The following is an 18,162-nucleotide window of genomic DNA, read 5'->3' on the forward strand; positions in this document are numbered from 1 at the left end:
TTTTTGTTCAGCTTTCAGGATCTCGTCTTTCTTCTCCGGTTCAGTCGACTTCTCTTTGATGGCATCAAATTAGCTTCACTTTCTGATTCATTTTCTTTATATACCGTGAAGGCGTGAAGACTTAATTATCCACAAAACAGATATAAACGTTAACTATGATAACCGGACTCTAGTCAAAAATAATTATAGTAATCACCTAGCTAATTATGATATCTCATATCTAGTCCAAATATAAATTTAAAAACTGAACTAAATAAGTTTATCCAACTGGTCGATTTTAATTGCAAAGGAGGCCGACTGTGTTTCCGTTTCTATCAAATAAATATATCTAAGTTTTACACGTAAATTTAAATAAAAATATTTTGGTTTTGAACGCATTAATTTAAACCAATAATGACTTGTATTAGAGTGGTTTGTACCATTGGACCAATGTTGTTATTCTGTTACCATCAAAATTCATATGATGCATGTTGTTGATTACAAAATTTAAATGGGATATTATGTCGTTGATAGTCGGTGAAATGCATGCAATACGTAGCCAGAGCTGAATTTTATGAACTTATCTCTTTTTATTTGGTCAACAGGTGAAATTTATTTTATGGAAGCCCCTTCAGAGCACCTGTATTCATGATTTGGTTAGTGTATTATAAGCATTAATTTATTATTAATTTTAATGATAGTTTAGGTTTTGAAATCCATTATGAACTTTTTAACTTTTGTGGTTTATTAATGATACTTATTTGGTCTTAAAGAATAAAACTTGTAAACACAAACGACGATCTCATGACACAGAAAACGAATCGATCAAAACTAAAAGGTTCTGACACGGCGGAGAAAAAAAGATTTACCGGGAAAGGAAGACTCTGACACGGCGAAGGAAGGAGGAAGACGAGACGGCCAAGGAAGGAGGAAGAAAGAATTTTTTGTTTTGAGAAAATGAATCTCGTTTCGCAGATCTGGCAAAAAAAAAACACACGAGCCACTCATATCTCGCCACGCGTTCGCGTGAGACAGATATGAACTGTCTCAAAAATCTCGTTGGACTGAGATGTTTTATACCCAAATTCATTTTGACCCAATTGTTTATTAATATTTGTTGGGTTAAAACCCAAAAAAAATCATGGATACAGATGCTTTAAGAACATCTTCATTAGTGTTATTCACTCATGGGTTTCTTAGGAATAGTTTAATATTTTTTTTTCTGGAGAGAGAACAAAAAAATAAAACATTAAAAGCAAAATAAATATCCAACCAATCGCAGTCTTCCACCTAGCGTAAGAGACAGTCTCTTTATCTCTTATATAACGAGCGATTCATCAAAATTTTGGGAAAATACTTAGGTTTTTGTGCCAAAAGCTGGGTAAAAAACCCTAATGAAGATGCTCTAAGGCCCTTAACAAGAAAGGCCATAAAAAAAGAAGGCCTTGACAAAAAAAAATGGAAATAAAACGTTAGAATTTATTTATTGATGATAAAGAGAGAAGTCACGTGATGTTCTCGTGCGAATGAAATTAAAACAAAAAGTCAGAGCGTGACACGTTGAATTTATCCCAGTCGCACCAAGTGCGCGTTGAGCGCGTTAGTCCAAAATCGAAAGCTGCCCATTGAGAAACCAAGCTCAGACACTAACCGGTAAAACTCATACCAGTAAAATTGTACCAAGAATCTTCACTTCTGCAGTTTACAAAAAAAAGAGAAAAAATCAAAGAATTTACAAGATGTCGAGAAAATCCAAAATCCATTAAAAAAATCCAAAATCCATGTTACCGACGGCAAATAGAGCATGTAAAGTAATTGGACAGAATCCTCAAAACGCATCAAACATTATCCAAAAACAAATAGTGAATGTGATTGAATTATACAGAAAGCTTACAAAGGACCCAACAAGATCGTTCACGATGGGACTCGAACCCTAATCTCCCGCTCCGGAGGCGAGCGCCTTATCCATTAGGCCACGCGAACTTATTGATATGACTGAAATTCTAGTTAATCTATTTTGAGTAGCTTTGATTCTCCGAACTAGACCCAACAACTCTTCCTACCTGCTATTTGGCTCTACCAAGGCTCTCGCAATATATCTACTTGTGTGTGTGTGCCCTTCCGAGTCCTCCATCATGGCTTTCGCAATTTCCAACGCTTTCCGTTACCCTCATCCTCAATTTGGTCATAGGAGCTCCCATATCACTTTTCCAACTCCCAAGTCTCCTCCTTTTGTCAGGTAGTTTCTTTGTTGGCTTTAACATCGAAGGAACATCGTTTAGCTACCTTCTTCCCCCCCTCTTGCCTTTTGTTATTCCACTTCACTTCTACTACTTGCTTAGTATCAGGATTCAGAAAACTAAACCTTTTGTGTTGTTAACTTGAATTTTCATGAAGACAGTGAGAAACCCTTATCTTGTCATTCATAAATTGTCAATTGAATTCCGATTCTGTGTGTTTTTTATTAATGGGGGGCGCTTCTTACAGTTGGGTACAAAGTTTGTAACTTTCAATTGCACTTAAGGGAGTTCTATTGTTGTGCTCAAGTCCGTTCAGACCATTCCTTAACTGTAACGAAGGTGTTTTGAGTTTTTTTCAGGCTTCCCCCGGGAAGAGTGTTGCCGAGCAGGATTGTGATACGTGCTGCTTCGTCTGCGGCTGGTAATCCACAGTCCGATGGTGACTTTAACCCATATGAGGTAATTGATATTTAGAAAAGGACTTGTTTTGCTTGTCATTGTTTACTTCTGCACTCCTCAAAACATGAGTGCATAACTTCTCAGGTTCTTGGCGTTAACCCAATAGAGGGTTTTGACAAGATCAAGCAAGCTTATGGAAGAAAACTTAAAGATGCTCAGAGGAGTGGTGATGAAGACACTGCTGCTCTAGTAGGTTACCTCTTATCTCTTTCTTTGGATTCCTGCAGTAATAAATTTAGTTTTTTGTTTCTTGCTAACACGTCTCTATTTGACCTTTTGATAGCTTGAGAAAGCATATGATAAGCTCATGTATTCCCAGCTAATGAATAGGAAGAAGGGTGTGACTTTCGGTTCTTTTAAGGTATGTGTCGTGTCCTCCTTCTAGCCATATGCCGTCTTGGACTCTATGGACTTTCTTTCATAATCCTCTGTGAATTTCTCGTAATTCAGGTTTCCAAGGACATTAAATATGCTGATAAACAGCCCATAATACCATGGGGTCCAAGGTAGAGATTCTTTACGATTCCACTCAAAATTATTATTTTTCATCTTTCAAAAGCATGTAATAATCATGATTTATTGACCCATCTTATCACAGGTATTCCAAGTCCCCCAGAAATGATATGTTGATCAACCTAGCAATATCAGCTGTGTTTGTAAGTATCTAAGAAGAATGTCGTTTGAGGATTATGTTGCTCCTAGCCAGTTTTGTAATTGAACATCTGTACCCTTGATGAAATCAAGACATCATGCTTCGATTTATTTGACTGGTTTCTTGCTGAAAAAAATGACTCCTTTCTCACACATCTATGCATATATGACATTATAACATTTGGATCTCACAATCATATATGAATCTCTCTCTGTCACTGTTTCTCTCTTTTTGCAGAGTGCATGGATTGCCATAAAACGTAGTGTTGAATACAAACCGCTGCAGTTCATGTCTTTTGTATTTGTCTACAGAATTTTTGAGAAATTAAAATCCTTTGAAGCACCTTCATCTCCAACATACAACGTGAGTTTTGAAGTTTTTTGAAAGATGATGTCTTAATGTCGATGCTCCTGGTGGCTCTTCTAGTCCTGATTAGCATTGATGTTGACACTGGCTGCAGGAGGAAGGCGAAGAAAGTGGACGGGGATTGAGAATGGGAAAGAGGCTTCTTCGGTCTCTTTCATTAGTTTTCGGCTCCATACTTGTGGCATCTTTGGTATTGAAATCTATCAAAATCCGATAATATAAAAGAATCTGTTTTTTTTTTTTTTTTTTGGGATTCTCCTGATTGTTAGATCTAGTCATTAGTTATCTCAAAGTTTTTTATTTGATTTTGAGTTTTTGACTCTTAGTGAATCATGCTTTGCAGGCCTACACCGGGATCTTAAATGTCATCGAGTACATGGGCAACTCCATACCCATGGTTCTTTACAATAACCAGGTTTGTGTTCTTGCCTACTTCCCTTTTTCTCTACACTTGAAACCTTCCCTTAACTTAGTCATACGAAAAATGATCATTTTGGTCAAAATTTAGTTTAGGATCATTAGCTCAATTGTTGGCTAAAGCCTCAACGAACAGCACTAGTTGATTAGGTTGTACATATAACTGACCTGGTGTCACATCTATAGGTATTAACTGAAATGAAAACTAGATGCACAAGTTTTAGGCATGAAATGAGAGCTTGTAAGTTGGATGTGTTCTTGCAATAATCTCTGAACCAAGATTTAACAAAGAGAAGGGCCTGGTCTCTAAATTGAATAGTTCCAATAGTGATAACCGCAAACCAGGCATGTGATGTTGTAACAAGAAGAACTGAATCAACACCTTGCTAACGTTGATGCCTGGTTGCAGGAACTTATCGTGACGGCCTCATCAGCTTTGATGCTCTATGTTATGGCGTCGTATTACAGATAATGCGAGAGAAGAGAACATGAGACTTGGTCTATCAGAAGGTTTTGGAGAAGTTTTTTTTTTGCTGTAGAGCCTGTGGCTATGGGATGAAAAGTTTATTTTGTTTGGAGAGATGGGATTATCTTTACAATGGTTAGTGGAAAATCAAGTTAATTTAGCAATAGAGAAAATGCCTTTTGGAATATTATAAGTCGTTTTTATATTTCTTTTATCGCTGGGGATAGCATGTTGAACTTGGCTTTGGTCAGATTGGAACATTGATATGTTGAGGTCTATTGTTGCACTAAATTACTATGTTAGGATCATCGAATAATAAAATTTCTACATGAAGTTTCCGTCATTCTAACAAGGGATCCCTTCTAACTAATGCTAGTTGAAGTTGGCTAATATGCTTTAATCTAGTTTAATTTACCATCTAAATTTTCAGTCACACCGTATCTGTTTCAGTATGGAATGTAAACATATCAGAGAGACGCTATCAAATCAAACCATGTTCAATCACAACAGTAGAGAGTTCGAAATTGATAACACGATATTAACTACACCAAAATAGACAACCAATGTATTCGTGTTGCTAAGGAAACTCATCTGAAGAAGATGTCTCATGACACTATAGTCAATAGGGAGGTCGGATTGGTTCGGTTAGGTGAAATTTCAAGGTCAGGTGGCTAAGACTGAATTCAATCGTCGTCAAGGTCAGTGTCTAGAGAACCATGTAGGGGCCATTACAATAAAGAAAAAACCTATCAAAATTTTTAGAAAAGAAATGAAATGAATAGACAAAAGTAAATGAGATAGAGACGGAGACGCCACGATCGATGAGTAGAAATGACACGTTGGAGCTGACTCTATCACTATATCTCACAAATCACATCTCCCATAAATATATAGAGAGAGAGAGACAGACATGAAGGTACGTATGTATGTTGTTATGTTACAGCTACTCTCCACACTAATTTGAGAGACACTTTCTTCTTGACGAGTAGGTGGGAGATTTTCGAGTTCCGTCTTCTACTTCAACGCCTTCCCTACTTACCTCTTAAATTGGTACGTTCTTTTTTTTTTCCTTCTTTTCTCTCATTTGTCATTTTTTTTCTTCCCATTTTCAGAATTTTAAGAACTTTTACTTATTTCCCTCAAATTAATAAAATTGACTCATTTTTTAGTAACAATATCTTCAATGTTTTAATTACTATGGTAATTTTATATATTTGGTAGCATATCAATATGATATTGACTCATTTTATAGTAGCAATATCTTCAATTTTTTATAACAATGATTATTCAACAATAGCATATATAAATATATATATATATTATATATACACATACATTTAGTCATTGTATATAGATTTTAGGTGGATACTTACTCTGAGTTAGAAGATCACCGTTAGTTTATGAAGGTATGTTTTATGACATCTCTCAACGTGTATACGTGTTTATATTGGTGATTTCTATCATGTTATATGTGTGAATTGTTATTACAACATTATGTTTTTCTTTATATTGTGAAGTTTGAACTGATCAATTTTGTTAGTCTTTTTATATGTGTGTATGTGTATAAATATGCTGGATGAGAAATAATTTATCCAACATATCGTATGGAGATCATTCATATGCTCACTCGATCTTTTTTTTTGTTGTTATAGATTCATATGATCATTCTCCTCAGTTATAAATTTTAACGTGCTTCAACTTTTAAGAGATTCAAAATATTTTCAACAAATTATTTTAACGTATCTAAATAAATATTTAACATTTCATAATTAAGAATAAGTTTAATCATAATACATAGACCATATCAGATTTAACAATATATACAAGACACGGTCTTAGATCAATTTAGTCATTGGAAAATTGATTTTTGAATTGAAAGTGAACACACTAAAACTATAGTTCATCGATACGTCCGAGGATAAAGAAGACGAGTCGACAACAATCTCGTGAATTACTTTTGCTTTGGTCACTCATTGGACACGTATCTACGTGTGCTTCCCATATAGAACACAACTTCATCTTTTTCTCGTGAACTATTCTATTTTTTCTTCTTATTTTCCTTAGTAAAACCAACTTTTTTAAAAACAAAAAAAATTGTCGTTTGCTTTATAGTTTAATGAATCTATTCATTTCCGTCGTTTTCTTCTTTCTAATAAGTTTCAATGCCAACGGTTCTCTATAATTCCTATGGCTTTCCTGGTGCCAACTGGTAACTTTAGCCTAATTGTATGTATCAAAAATCCACGTTTATTACCCACGTGGCACTCTTCTAACCTAATTATATTTACCAGCTTGTTGCATCTCTTTCCAAATAGAATAAAAAGATTGCTTATAGAGAAAGAATCTTTTTTATTGTGGAGACGAAAGGCTCCGTTTCAGATTCTTATAAAAACAAAGATCTTCCATCTCTCACGAGTCACGCCCAATCAAATTTCCTCTTATGATAAAACAGATTCTGTATTTGTATCCTTCTTTTTTTTTTTGTTATATATTTCTTCTTTTCTCTGCCATTCCTAAGAACATCCAAATCTGAAACTCTTCTTAGCTTCACGCACGGTCCATCTGTTTCTATGTTCTAAATTCTAATTATGACACTGTATTCTGTGTTAATTTGATGTCAGGCCACAACAAGCTTATTTAATTAAGAAACTTCATATTGCATCAAAAACAAGAGCATCTCTCTTCATTTACAAAGGTACTCTAGTTTTCATTTAAATTGTCTTCTTTCACTCTTTTAACAATTTGTCTAATTAATCATCCATCCTAGATAAAACGTTACTAGGTCTGAGATTCAATCTCAAGACGCCTGATCATCATATTTATATGATTATATCTCAACACAATATTTATTTGTAGGTAGTTCTTGTATTTTAGTTTTAAATTTCTTACATGCATTCCTTGTCAATATTATGATTAATACTATTTTCTTATACTTCCCGTTAGAAGAAAGAATCTGAAAACATTCTAAAATATTCCTCGTAATGATTTTAAGAGATAAGAAGGAAGGGAATAATTGATATTCTCCAACCCAACCTACGTATTTTCTCAATATTCTAAAAGCAGTAATTTGTGAGATTCATACGGGCGTTTGCAATTTAGTAGGAGAATTATTGTGCTGTCCCCAAGACCAGTTCAATTCAAGGTTCTTCCTTCTGACGTCAAACTGTTGAAACATATATTCTTAAGATAAATTATAAACATATTGGGAGAGGAGACTCTCTTTTCTTCTTAAATAGAGATTATTCTATTATAATAGTTATCAGATAGATTGAACATGTAGTAATCAAAATAGCCAGTTCTCAGATTTATGAGGTAAAACTGCTTCTTCTTTTTTTTTTTTTGGTTTTAAGAGGTAATTAATTAGGTCGAAACTCAGACTAATTACGAAGCATGATATCGAAGTGTTTGATGCAGGGCATCTTTACCTTATCTAACACGTTAGGGCTTTTTTTTAAAGTTTTTCGTTACAAATAGGCTCCATCAGTGTTCCTATGACTTTCTAACCAAAAGAAGAAGGAAAAATGTGCAATATGTAGATTTGGTATTGTAAAGATGGTGATGAAAAGTGTGGATCTGCGATCAGACACCGTGACAAGACCAACTGATGCTATGCGGGAAGCAATGGGAAGTGCAGAAGTGGACGATGACGTCCTCGGCTACGACCCAACGGCTCGACGTCTTGAAGAGGAGATGGCTAAGATGATGGGGAAAGAGGCGGCTCTGTTCGTGCCATCTGGTACAATGGGGAATCTGATATGCGTGATGGTTCACTGCGAGGTCAGAGGCAGCGAGGTGATTCTTGGAGACAATTCTCACATCCATGTTTACGAGAATGGAGGGATCTCCACAATCGGAGGAGTGCATCCCAAGACAATCAAGAATGAAGAAGACGGGACAATGGACTTGGCGGCCATTGAAGCAGCCATTAGGGATCCTAAAGGAAGCACTTTTTATCCATCAACAAGGTTGATTTGCTTGGAGAACACACACGCCAAGTAAGTTTCACTCGAGTAACAAACAAACATGCTTTATTTTATTTTATTATTAACAAGTCTCTTATGAGTTGATGCAGCTGTGGCGGGAGATGTTTGAGCGCGGAATACACAGACAGAGTTGGAGATATTGCCAAGAGACATGGATTAAAGCTTCATATCGATGGAGCTCGGCTTTTTAATGCTTCCATTGTAATATATCAATGTTCATCTACTTTTTGTCAACAATATGCATTATGATCACATACTAACGAGTTTAGCACAAACCCCTAAACTATATATTTGGGTCATGTATTTTTTCTTTTGTCTTTTTGTAGGCACTTGGAGTTCCAGTCCATAGGCTTGTAAAGGCTGCTGACTCTGTTTCGGTGACATTATCTCTCTTTCTCTTCTTTGACCTCTGAAAAGTTTAGCTAAAAGATGATTGAGACTTACTCGTACACATCCACACAAACACACTCTGTTTCAGGTGTGTCTCTCTAAAGGTCTTGGAGCTCCGATAGGATCTGTAATCGTTGGCTCACAGAGTTTCATAGAAAAGGCTAAAACGTTAAGGAAAACATTAGGTGGAGGAATGAGACAAATTGGCGTTCTGTGTGCAGCCGCTTTGGTCGCACTCCAAGAGAACCTCCCAAAGCTACAATTTGACCACAAGAAAGCGAAGCTGTTAGCTGGTACGTATGCACCATTTATATACCTTAATCACTATAATAATTAGCCGGGAAAAAAATCTCATTAAGTAAATATTTGGCAGAAGGGTTGAATCAACTGAAAGGGATTAGAGTAGACGTTGCAGCCGTGGAAACCAACATGGTGCGTATTGTCATGTTGTTTATTAACACAACAATAAAAGAAAAAGAAGGTATTAATGCTCTTTGTTTGAAAATTGTTTATGCCTATAATTCAGATTTTCATGGATATGGAGGATGGATCAAGACTTACCGCTGAGAAACTGAGCAAGAGTTTAACTGAGTATGGCATTCTCGTCATCCCGGCAAACTCATCCCGGTATGTCTCGCACGATTATGTTTTAGTTGTTTCAAACCTTAGCATTTGCGTTTACATGCCTAGAAAAATGTTTTTTGAAAACTTGCATCTCTATTTTAAGATAAATAAAATACTTATTTGCTATAAAATAATTTTTCAAATTGTGAAAGCAAACACCAAGAAGTAAAATGAAATATCTTTTTGCAAATTGTGAAAGGACAATTAAACATGCCAATAGTTGTAGTTTCATTTAGACAAACTTTGACTAATAAACATGGACACTATTTAGGCCTACCATTCTTTTTATGAGCTTGAGTTAATTAACTAAACATATATTGGAATGTGATTTCAGGATCAGAATGGTTATACACCACCAAATAACAACAAGTGATGTGCATTACACACTGTCTTGCGTACAAGTAAGAATATCATATTTCTGTACTACACTTCCTTTTTTTTTTTAATACTGAAAACATCAGTTAACAGTTTATATGAATTGGTATTTTCTTTGGCAGCAAGCAGTGCAAACGATTCGGGAACCAAGTCGAAACTAAATTGGCGGAACCGAAATATCTTTTCTTTTTAATTATTGTTTGTCTGAGTAATTTTAAATTATGACTATATTCTAGAAATTGTCACCCTCATTTCCTCCATTTTATTATTGTTTTTTATTTATTATACATCTTATACATAAAGATAAGCCATGGAATGGAGAAGATTGAGAAATGACGGATACAACAGATTCCATATATATTATTAGTAAGACGTACCCCGAAGAATGGAAGAATCATAACATATACGCTGATTATAGGATGTCGCAGAAACTACGAAATGTTGGTATGAAAATAATTGGGGATTTGATATTTAATCTCTTTAAATCCAGTGTCCTTAGGACTTTCAAAACAGATGTCAATACTAGTAAATGATCCTTTTAGTCCCTAGTAACCAAAACTAATGGTTTCAAGAACCCTAAATCTTCTCTCTTTCTTTTACTGGTTTGAGACAGGAGAAGAAACAGAGTTTTTTTTTTAAGTTATATGTTTATATCCTTCTTCCTCTGTAAGGGTGTCCAAAAAGAATGAGCAGGGAGCCTCATCAACTCTGTATGTACACACTAAAATCAATCTTCTCCGAATCAAATCAGCGGCGGTTCTGCATCTCTTCCTTCACAAGTTCGGTCACCAAATCTGTCTTGGACTCACTTAAAACCTGTTGAAGTGTGCTTAGTTCCTCCATGTTAGCTTTCTTGAACAGAACTTTGAGAGTAGATTTCGTTCCAGCAGGCAATGCACGGTGTCCGGGGGCTTTCTGGAGATCTCTCACGCTTGTGTTGGCTTCTCTGGGAAGAGGATTTGCAGGGAACTGAACTTGTGGCCGCGAATAAGGCCTGGAATCCCAATAATCTGTGCAAACTCGATTCACGTCTAATGCTTCGATAGCCTGTTTATCACATTAGAGTATCCATCAGTCAACTGAATTGAAGCTTTACATTTTCAAATAAACAATGCTATAATCCGACTCTTTCTAGGTCTCATAGAAGATGAGAAAATCCCAATGTTGGATTTAGTATTGGCTTGTTTTTTTGAATTCTTTTTTCTGTATATGTATCTAATTAGAAAACCGGATATAAAAGGTCCAATGCAATTTAAAAGAAAGCATATAATCTGAGCCGAATTCGAAACCTGTAAAGATTGATTTACCTGTACAATTGCGGGGGAAGAATATCCAAACATTTCAAAACCGTCAGGGCTCCCAGGGGGCTGCAGAGGAGGGAGATCTAATCTTCCGGCTTTGTGCTGCTTACTTATCTCTTGATTTACTCTATCTCTTACCATCTCCCAACATCTTGTAGGCGACAAGTGAGCGAAAACCTCACTGGGATTACCCTCCAAATAAACCTGACAACAAGAACATGCCACAGAGTTTGTTGATGGGCAAAGATTAAGTGAACTGCAGAATGACCAAAATAATGGCAATGCAACCTTTTCTCTACACCGAAACAAGATTTTTGGGGTTGAATAATTGGTAAATTCTGTTTTTAGGAGATATCTTTCTGTTCAAAATAATTCACATTATGTTGCCGGTTGAGATTCAACGACACCCAAACAGTGGAACGAATTGCCGGTTAAGATTCATGTCAAGGAAATATTCATATGGTTAAATTGGTGACTTAAATTAGATCAGCATCTATCTACCAAGTACAAACTCAGTTGAAGCAAGAAAGAAATCAACGTACCATGAATAACGGGCTGTTGCGTCCAGCATCCAGAATTTCTGAAATGTAGAAGCACATGTTTGTTGGATCCAAAATATTTATGTACCTAACCCGGCTACGAAATCCTGCACCAAAGAAGAAAGATATTAAGCACTTGCAAAAAGGGTATATATATGTTTTTGTTCTCAAGTTGCAAAAATACTTGACCACAGGTTCACCTTTAGGAAAAATTGCTCGGCGGTTGCACCATGATTTTCCAGAAAGCACACAACCATAACTTAGAGGCTCTACATTGCAATTGATTCTCCTCACGACCTTTGCAATACGGGGACCCTTTTGGCGGATGAACCTATCTGGACTATTATTTTGTGAACAAGATGGTGTACCTGAGTTACTTCTTGCCCCATCAACCACATCCAATATAGCCAAACCTCCAGAATTTTTCGATTTACAGATAGTAGGTTTTCCACCACTGTGGTTGTTTGCTTCCATTCTATTACAAATATCCTGAGCAAGCCCATTAGCCACGGCTTTAACTTCTGCGTGCAATGCAGAACTTGGTACATCCCCTCCCGTTGCTCTTTGGTCATTAGTAGCCGATGTTATAGTGTTTCGTGTATCAGGCAAAGAACCTCTTTCCCTTCCGCAATTTGGAGCAGAAATTTTATTCGCAGCTTCCAACGCTAAAACGTGGGTTGTTCTGTCTCGTAGTTCCAAATGCTTGCGAGAAGAAACTGCATCTCTTTTCACAGAACCTCGTTTCCTAGGTATGTCATGCTCATCATCACTGAGGAGTATCACATCATTGGGTAGACTCTGAGAATTCTTTTTGCCACTTGCGGACTTAGCAGCTTTCACAGAGTGCAGCATGCTTCCTTCAGATGGTTGGAAAACTGAAAGTTTTGACACAGAAGAATCATAAACAGCTTCTTCTTTGACAGGCTCCATATATTGGCTTGGTGTTAATTGCTCATCCTTGTCTTTCAGAAGTAAATCAACATCTGATAATTTACTAGCCTTTTCTAACCCTTTACGTATATCTTCTCTGGATGTTGCTTTCAGCTGCAAATCTTCCCCTGAAAGTGCAGCTGCTTGCTGTCTCAGATCCTTGGGGACATTTTTCTCCTCATCCATTTCCGTTTTGCTTTCTGAGACGAATGCACTTAATGCCAACCCTAAATCTTGACGCGCCCATCTATATACAGAACTAAGTTTCCCTTCCACAGCCTCAACAAGAACATTAAATTCATCGATATCATAGCGAAATAGAAAATATTTAGCAACCGACGGACACGAACACAACTGCTTCACATGAGTCAAACATGAATACTTCTCTGGGGAACAACGACAACCAGCAGCGGACAGATGCAAATCAAAGAAGCATATGCAACACTCTCTTTCGTTAGTTGCATCAAAATTACTGTGCATCTTCAATGCAAGTGAAGAGTTGCAGAGAAATTCTCTTCTTGTACGTTCCATGTCAACGCGTGCCTATATAAAATCACGACAAAGTCACTACATCACCTCTGTTTGACAAGAAAGAATGATCCTAAACCTACGAGTGGAGACATCTAAAATTAACAATGACATCAGATTTTCCCGTCATCAATACTTGTAGGCTTTTGATCTAAACTTCATGAAACAACAGAAATGATATCCATACCTTAAGTGTTTTTGCCAAAATTCCATCCTTTCCACTGAATTCTTTCCACCTTAAGTTTTCTTTAGTATTTTTCTTTAGTAAGTTCAGCTCCCAGTCAGCTTTCACTACTTCTCTAGCCGCCCCAAGCAACAATTTATCATGCGAGATGGACGTTTTTCTACCCTGTTGACAGTATAACTCTATGGCAATCTGCCCATGAGGCAACCAATCAACTGGTGCTACATTCACTGCTTCAGCACAGTTGAAACCACAATTAAACCCCGCATGATATGCCCGAGGAAAAGTCAAGACAAACTCTCCAGCATGCTGGACACAACGGCGCACAGGTACTCCTGCGGTTTTCAGTTTTGACGGGGAGAGTTGTGTAACCTACAGGAAAGAGCATCAAGGGAATTATTTTATGTAACCATACTGAAACAATGTAACCATACTGAAACAATGATGTAAAGCATAATGCATTAAAATCAGGTGCAAGTCGATGGAAGACCAAAATTTGATCTATAGAAGTTTCTACAAGGTAAATAACTACAAAAAGCAGCCCCAGATTATTACCATATTCTATCCTATGCTAATATAATATTTCAATAAAAACATCGCCATAATTGAGCCAGGATCAATAGGCTGCTAGCACAAGAAAAAATTTCTATAATTTACAAAAAAAATGTATATTCAAAGACGTACATAAAGCTATGCCAGTTCATCAAATATCTAGCACTTACTAGCTTATGAAGCAAATCAGGCTGTTCTTCGAAAAGGTCAGGCAAATGCTTTCTCATCGCCTCCTCAAGTTTAACAGCATCCTTCCCCCCAACACCATACCACAACTTTGGTGCACCCCAGTGCATATAATTCAACGAATACAAGTGGTGATCTTCAACATGCTGTTTCAGGGAAACAAAAAACAAGAGACGTAACAAAAGGAACATTAGTAATGGAAAATAATTTTTTTTAAAAAAAAAAGAAGTTGTAGAGTACTCAGAAATACATCCACTGGTGAAAATAAAATTGTAGAATATGATGACACTAAAGCATCTGGGAAGAATTCCATATCCAGAATGTATTGACATGGATATACTTTCAGTTTCATTCAGAATATTCATATGGTAAGTATCCTCAACCTTACTTATTTCGGAAATTTAAGCAAAGATAATCCTAGTCAAGCTTTACGAAAAATGGAAGTTCATTGCAATTATGAAGGACAAAAATTTGACCACAATCATCTACCATTTGTGAACAGTATACAGAAACAAAGTACATTCCTGTAGTTGTAAACTTCATTATGAGCCTATGTTTCATCTTAGTAAAAGGGAGGAATCCCAACCAAGCATACCCTTTAACATGCAATCAGAGATTAGTCTTACCCAGCAGAAAGAAGAAAAGCACATCCCAATATACAACCATGGTACAAGGACACCAGAAATATCACTGCCCTCGTACGTAAGGAGGGATCCCGGAAGCCTTGAAAAGTTATTTAAGTTCCAGCCTGATTTTGCATATTTTTCGACTGAAGAAGAAGCCTCGTGACTTGATGATGTCCTGGGGAATCCGCTACCAAATACTCCAGTTTCAAGGTCGGCACCATATAGCACCTAGTATATTGAAAAATCAACTCAGCAGTCAGGAGATACAGAGGCCCCAATAGAACATAAAACCCCAAATAAAAAGGAAAAAGAATAGGAAACAAAAATTCACCTCTATCTCTTCAGTTGCTTTATCTACTATCCGCCAGTATTCACCTTCAACATCCTCAACTGCTGGCTCCCAGCAGTCTGCGGAGTTACCAACTTTACATTCATTGTCTGTAGAAGTTTCACTCTTTTTAAAGTACTGAGCCTTGAACTCATCAGCATATTTTTTGAAGTCTTTTAAAGTGAACCCTGGACCAGGTTCAAAGCCAAACGTCTCAAGTTCACTCATTTCATTGCTTGCAGAACAGGGATCGCTCTTGGCACTAGTGACAGAATCCATTCCCATTTTCATGCACTTCCTTTTCTTCCTTCTCATTTGATTAGAAAGCTTTGAAATCTTCTTCATTGAACTCCGATTCTGAAGTTTATCAACTCTTTGGACACGTGTCGTAAATTTAGAACCTTCCCATACTTGCTTTTCTTTCAGCGGGCACGGGGGTTTCCAGGAAGGAGGAGGAACAATGCGACAGATTCCATACTTCTCAGCCTTGGGCCTTATTTTGGCAATATAATTCAGAGTGTCTTCAAACTCCTAAAAACAGGTTTGCAGTTTGTGTCAGAAAAATATGGATGTATCCACGTATAAATGCAGTTGAAAGGTGAGAGTATAGAATATGAACAAGACCTCTTCGCTCGGGTAGAATATAGGGGCATCTTCAAGGTCAGGCCTACGAGCTTCATCTGGATGCCATCTCGCAGTTACCTGTGGAAACAAAAACATTACAAGAAAAGGTAAGAAATCTAATGCTCAGGCCAAAGAGATTTTAATAGTTAGTTCTGAAGTAAGCATTAACTGAGATTGCCAACCTTTTGGCAGTCTTTACATTCTTCACATCCGCGGGTCACACCCTTTGGTAGAGAAGAAGGTTTCACAACACAATTCTGCAACGACGCGATGGATGAGACAAGGCAAAGAAACACAAGTTTAATAGGCATAGATTAAAAGCAAAACAAAGAAACCAACTTGATCAAGATTTTGAGACGAGGCATTGTCATTGTTTGGAGAATCATCATCATCACATCCGCCATAATTGATCCAAGGTCTGCGTCGTAGAGACCGAGCAGCTTTGGCTTCATCGGATTCAATCTCCATCTTAGCTGGTTCGGTTACAGAAGCACTTTCCATAGGAGTCTTGCTTTTATCATTACCAGGGACTACCCTTTTTAAGGTAAAAGTTGCATATGATTCAAACCCAGGAGGAACAGATGGCACTTCATCACTTTCTTCTTTCACACAGATTCTCATTAGTTCTGTCCCCATTTCCTTCTCTGCCAATTTCAAGGATCATGTCTCAAGCATATCACAAACCAATATTAAAATAAAATCAATAAATAAATGAAATTACATTACACGATGGAACGGATTTTTGGGCAAAGTAGACGTTTATATACAGTTCATTCGCTAAATATTTCAATCAAAATTTAAGAAGGAGAAAAAAAAATGCTTACATAGTATTTGTCTTGAATTTAGGGCTTCAAGAATTGGATGATCAAAGCAGCTGGAGCTCCATCAACTGCACCCAGATTCAGTAAATCGGAACTCAGAATCGATTAAAAAAAAATCTAGTAAGGATTTAGAGATCTAAGAACCCTAGTAATTGCAATCTAGGTATATAATTTTTTTTTTAGTTGAGGTTCATCAGATCTAACCCTAAATTTGACATGAGATTCAGATTATTACGAAATTGATGAAGAAACATCGCATGTCCTTTTCCATATTTGCAATTAAAAAAAATAAGAACATTCAAAGGTACCACCCACAAAAGTCCAAATATGAAACCAACCTTTTTTCTATATTCCCAGAAGAAAAACAAAAATCTAAAGGATGAAGGAAGAAGAAAAGGGCAAAATTGGAATTGAATCTACAGGTCCATGTTGGTGGTACTGTGATATTAAATCAATCTCTGAAGAAACAATAAGAACAACAAAAAAACAAGCAACAAAGGATAACTTTTTTCACTGGTTAATAATAAGATTAACTTATGGTATCACCTTTTTTTTTCCTTTTCAATAAAATTTTAAGATCAGATGCGAGGAAATATATGGCTTGCTGGCTTTGATAATTTTTCTGGGTTTCCTAACTTTTGCTGTATGATGCGATGATGTCTTCTTATGAGATATAACGCTTCAAAAGCAAGCAGATGCCTACAATTTCCTATGCAATATTTTTTTGTCTCAACCATCAAGGGTAGTAACCAAAGTATATATATATATATAATTAAAAGCATTAAACAACTTCATTAAGATAGTTATGGGCTTATGGCTTTATAAGTAGTTTTGTTTATCCCTTAATGGCTGACATTTTAATCACGGGTGTACATTACTGGATAACCACACAATTTTCTTTTTAAGATATGTGAAAGCATTACTAATTTAGATATATAAAGACATCTGTACTCAATTTTATGTTTTAAAAAGAAAAATACTGTATACTAGGAAATGAACTTTTACGGAAATTACAATTTGAAAAATAGAAAAGTTTATTTTATGTTTAGACATTATGAAGTTTTGTATCCATTGTAAGTTTCCTGAATTTGAGCCAGCTGTAAATGGTATCAACTAATAGGAATGTATGAATGGGATTTTGGAGAAAAAAATATAAATGTTGTCATTTGAAGACAGCTTAAGAATTATGTGTTTTCTTTTAATAAGTGCATTAGGTGTGTAGATGATTATTTTTTATTTAAAAAAGCAGTCGATATTATAGTTTTACTTAGAGGTGAGCCCTTCGGTTTAGTGGTTTTCAGTTTCCGATTTTATCAGTTTTATCAAAAATATTGATGTTAGATAAAACATTGATATAAAATTATCAAGATAAAACACAAATTTGATATTTTATCCTTTTAAATTCAATTTATTGTTATATAAATATTTAACCTATAGTTTGGTATAACTAAATGAGATTAAGAAACTTAAATCAAATTTAAAACCTAAGAACTTGATCATAAGTTTCTTTGGTTTTTTTAACTTGGTTTACAATATTGTAACTGAACCGAAAACTTGAAAACCCAATCCAAAATCTAAATTGACCGAGATAG

At 36.0% G+C, this 18,162-nt stretch overlaps 3 protein-coding genes and 1 non-coding gene across 8 annotated transcripts; 2 read left to right on the top strand and 2 right to left on the bottom strand.

Annotated features, from left to right (window-relative positions):
• Positions 1-1,890: 1,890 nt before the first annotated feature.
• TRNAR-CCG lies at positions 1,891-1,962 on the bottom strand. The gene has a single exon. It is a non-coding gene; the product is annotated as a tRNA-Arg (tRNA).
• Positions 1,896-4,857, top strand: LOC18994009. Its single transcript, XM_024153339.1, has 10 exons — positions 1,896-2,218; positions 2,579-2,678; positions 2,763-2,867; positions 2,962-3,039; positions 3,129-3,184; positions 3,277-3,334; positions 3,568-3,693; positions 3,791-3,886; positions 4,040-4,111; positions 4,523-4,857. Exons 1-10 carry the CDS (start codon positions 2,115-2,117, stop codon positions 4,583-4,585), a joined length of 858 nt encoding a protein of 285 aa, XP_024009107.1. The 5' UTR covers positions 1,896-2,114; the 3' UTR covers positions 4,586-4,857.
• A 640-nt stretch (positions 4,858-5,497) lies between these two features.
• LOC18994010 (probable low-specificity L-threonine aldolase 1) lies at positions 5,498-10,309 on the top strand. Of its 2 annotated transcripts, none has more exons than XM_024151962.1 (9): positions 5,498-5,629; positions 8,116-8,574; positions 8,652-8,763; positions 8,889-8,939; positions 9,041-9,245; positions 9,326-9,384; positions 9,479-9,579; positions 9,911-9,977; positions 10,074-10,309. In XM_024151962.1, exons 2-9 carry the CDS (start codon positions 8,132-8,134, stop codon positions 10,110-10,112), a joined length of 1,077 nt encoding a protein of 358 aa, XP_024007730.1. In that variant the 5' UTR covers positions 5,498-5,629; positions 8,116-8,131; the 3' UTR covers positions 10,113-10,309. The 2 variants fall into 2 exon arrangements, with proteins under 2 accessions (XP_024007730.1, XP_006417664.1); XM_006417601.2 differs by lacking the exon at positions 5,498-5,629 and adding an exon at positions 6,861-7,274.
• An 87-nt stretch (positions 10,310-10,396) lies between these two features.
• Positions 10,397-17,290, bottom strand: LOC18994011 (putative lysine-specific demethylase JMJ16). Of its 4 annotated transcripts, none has more exons than XM_006417603.2 (13): positions 17,117-17,290; positions 16,574-16,638; positions 16,089-16,393; positions 15,932-16,006; positions 15,750-15,827; positions 15,129-15,656; positions 14,798-15,025; positions 14,156-14,317; positions 13,437-13,805; positions 11,992-13,264; positions 11,795-11,898; positions 11,259-11,456; positions 10,397-10,998 (listed from the first exon to the last, which is right to left on the bottom strand). In XM_006417603.2, the coding sequence occupies exons 3-13, from the start codon at positions 16,383-16,385 to the stop codon at positions 10,699-10,701; spliced, it is 3,612 nt and encodes a 1,203-aa protein (XP_006417666.1). In that variant the 5' UTR covers positions 16,386-16,393; positions 16,574-16,638; positions 17,117-17,290; the 3' UTR covers positions 10,397-10,698. The 4 variants fall into 4 exon arrangements, with proteins under 4 accessions (XP_006417666.1, XP_024007728.1, XP_024007729.1 ...); XM_024151960.1 differs by lacking the exon at positions 17,117-17,290 and adding an exon at positions 16,806-16,856; XM_024151961.1 differs by lacking the exon at positions 17,117-17,290 and adding an exon at positions 16,775-16,793.
• Positions 17,291-18,162: the final 872 nt, after the last annotated feature.

Source organism: Eutrema salsugineum, unplaced genomic scaffold, assembly GCF_000478725.1.
Source record: "Eutrema salsugineum unplaced genomic scaffold, Eutsalg1_0 scaffold_5, whole genome shotgun sequence".
Lineage (NCBI taxonomy): Eukaryota > Viridiplantae > Streptophyta > Magnoliopsida > Brassicales > Brassicaceae > Eutrema > Eutrema salsugineum.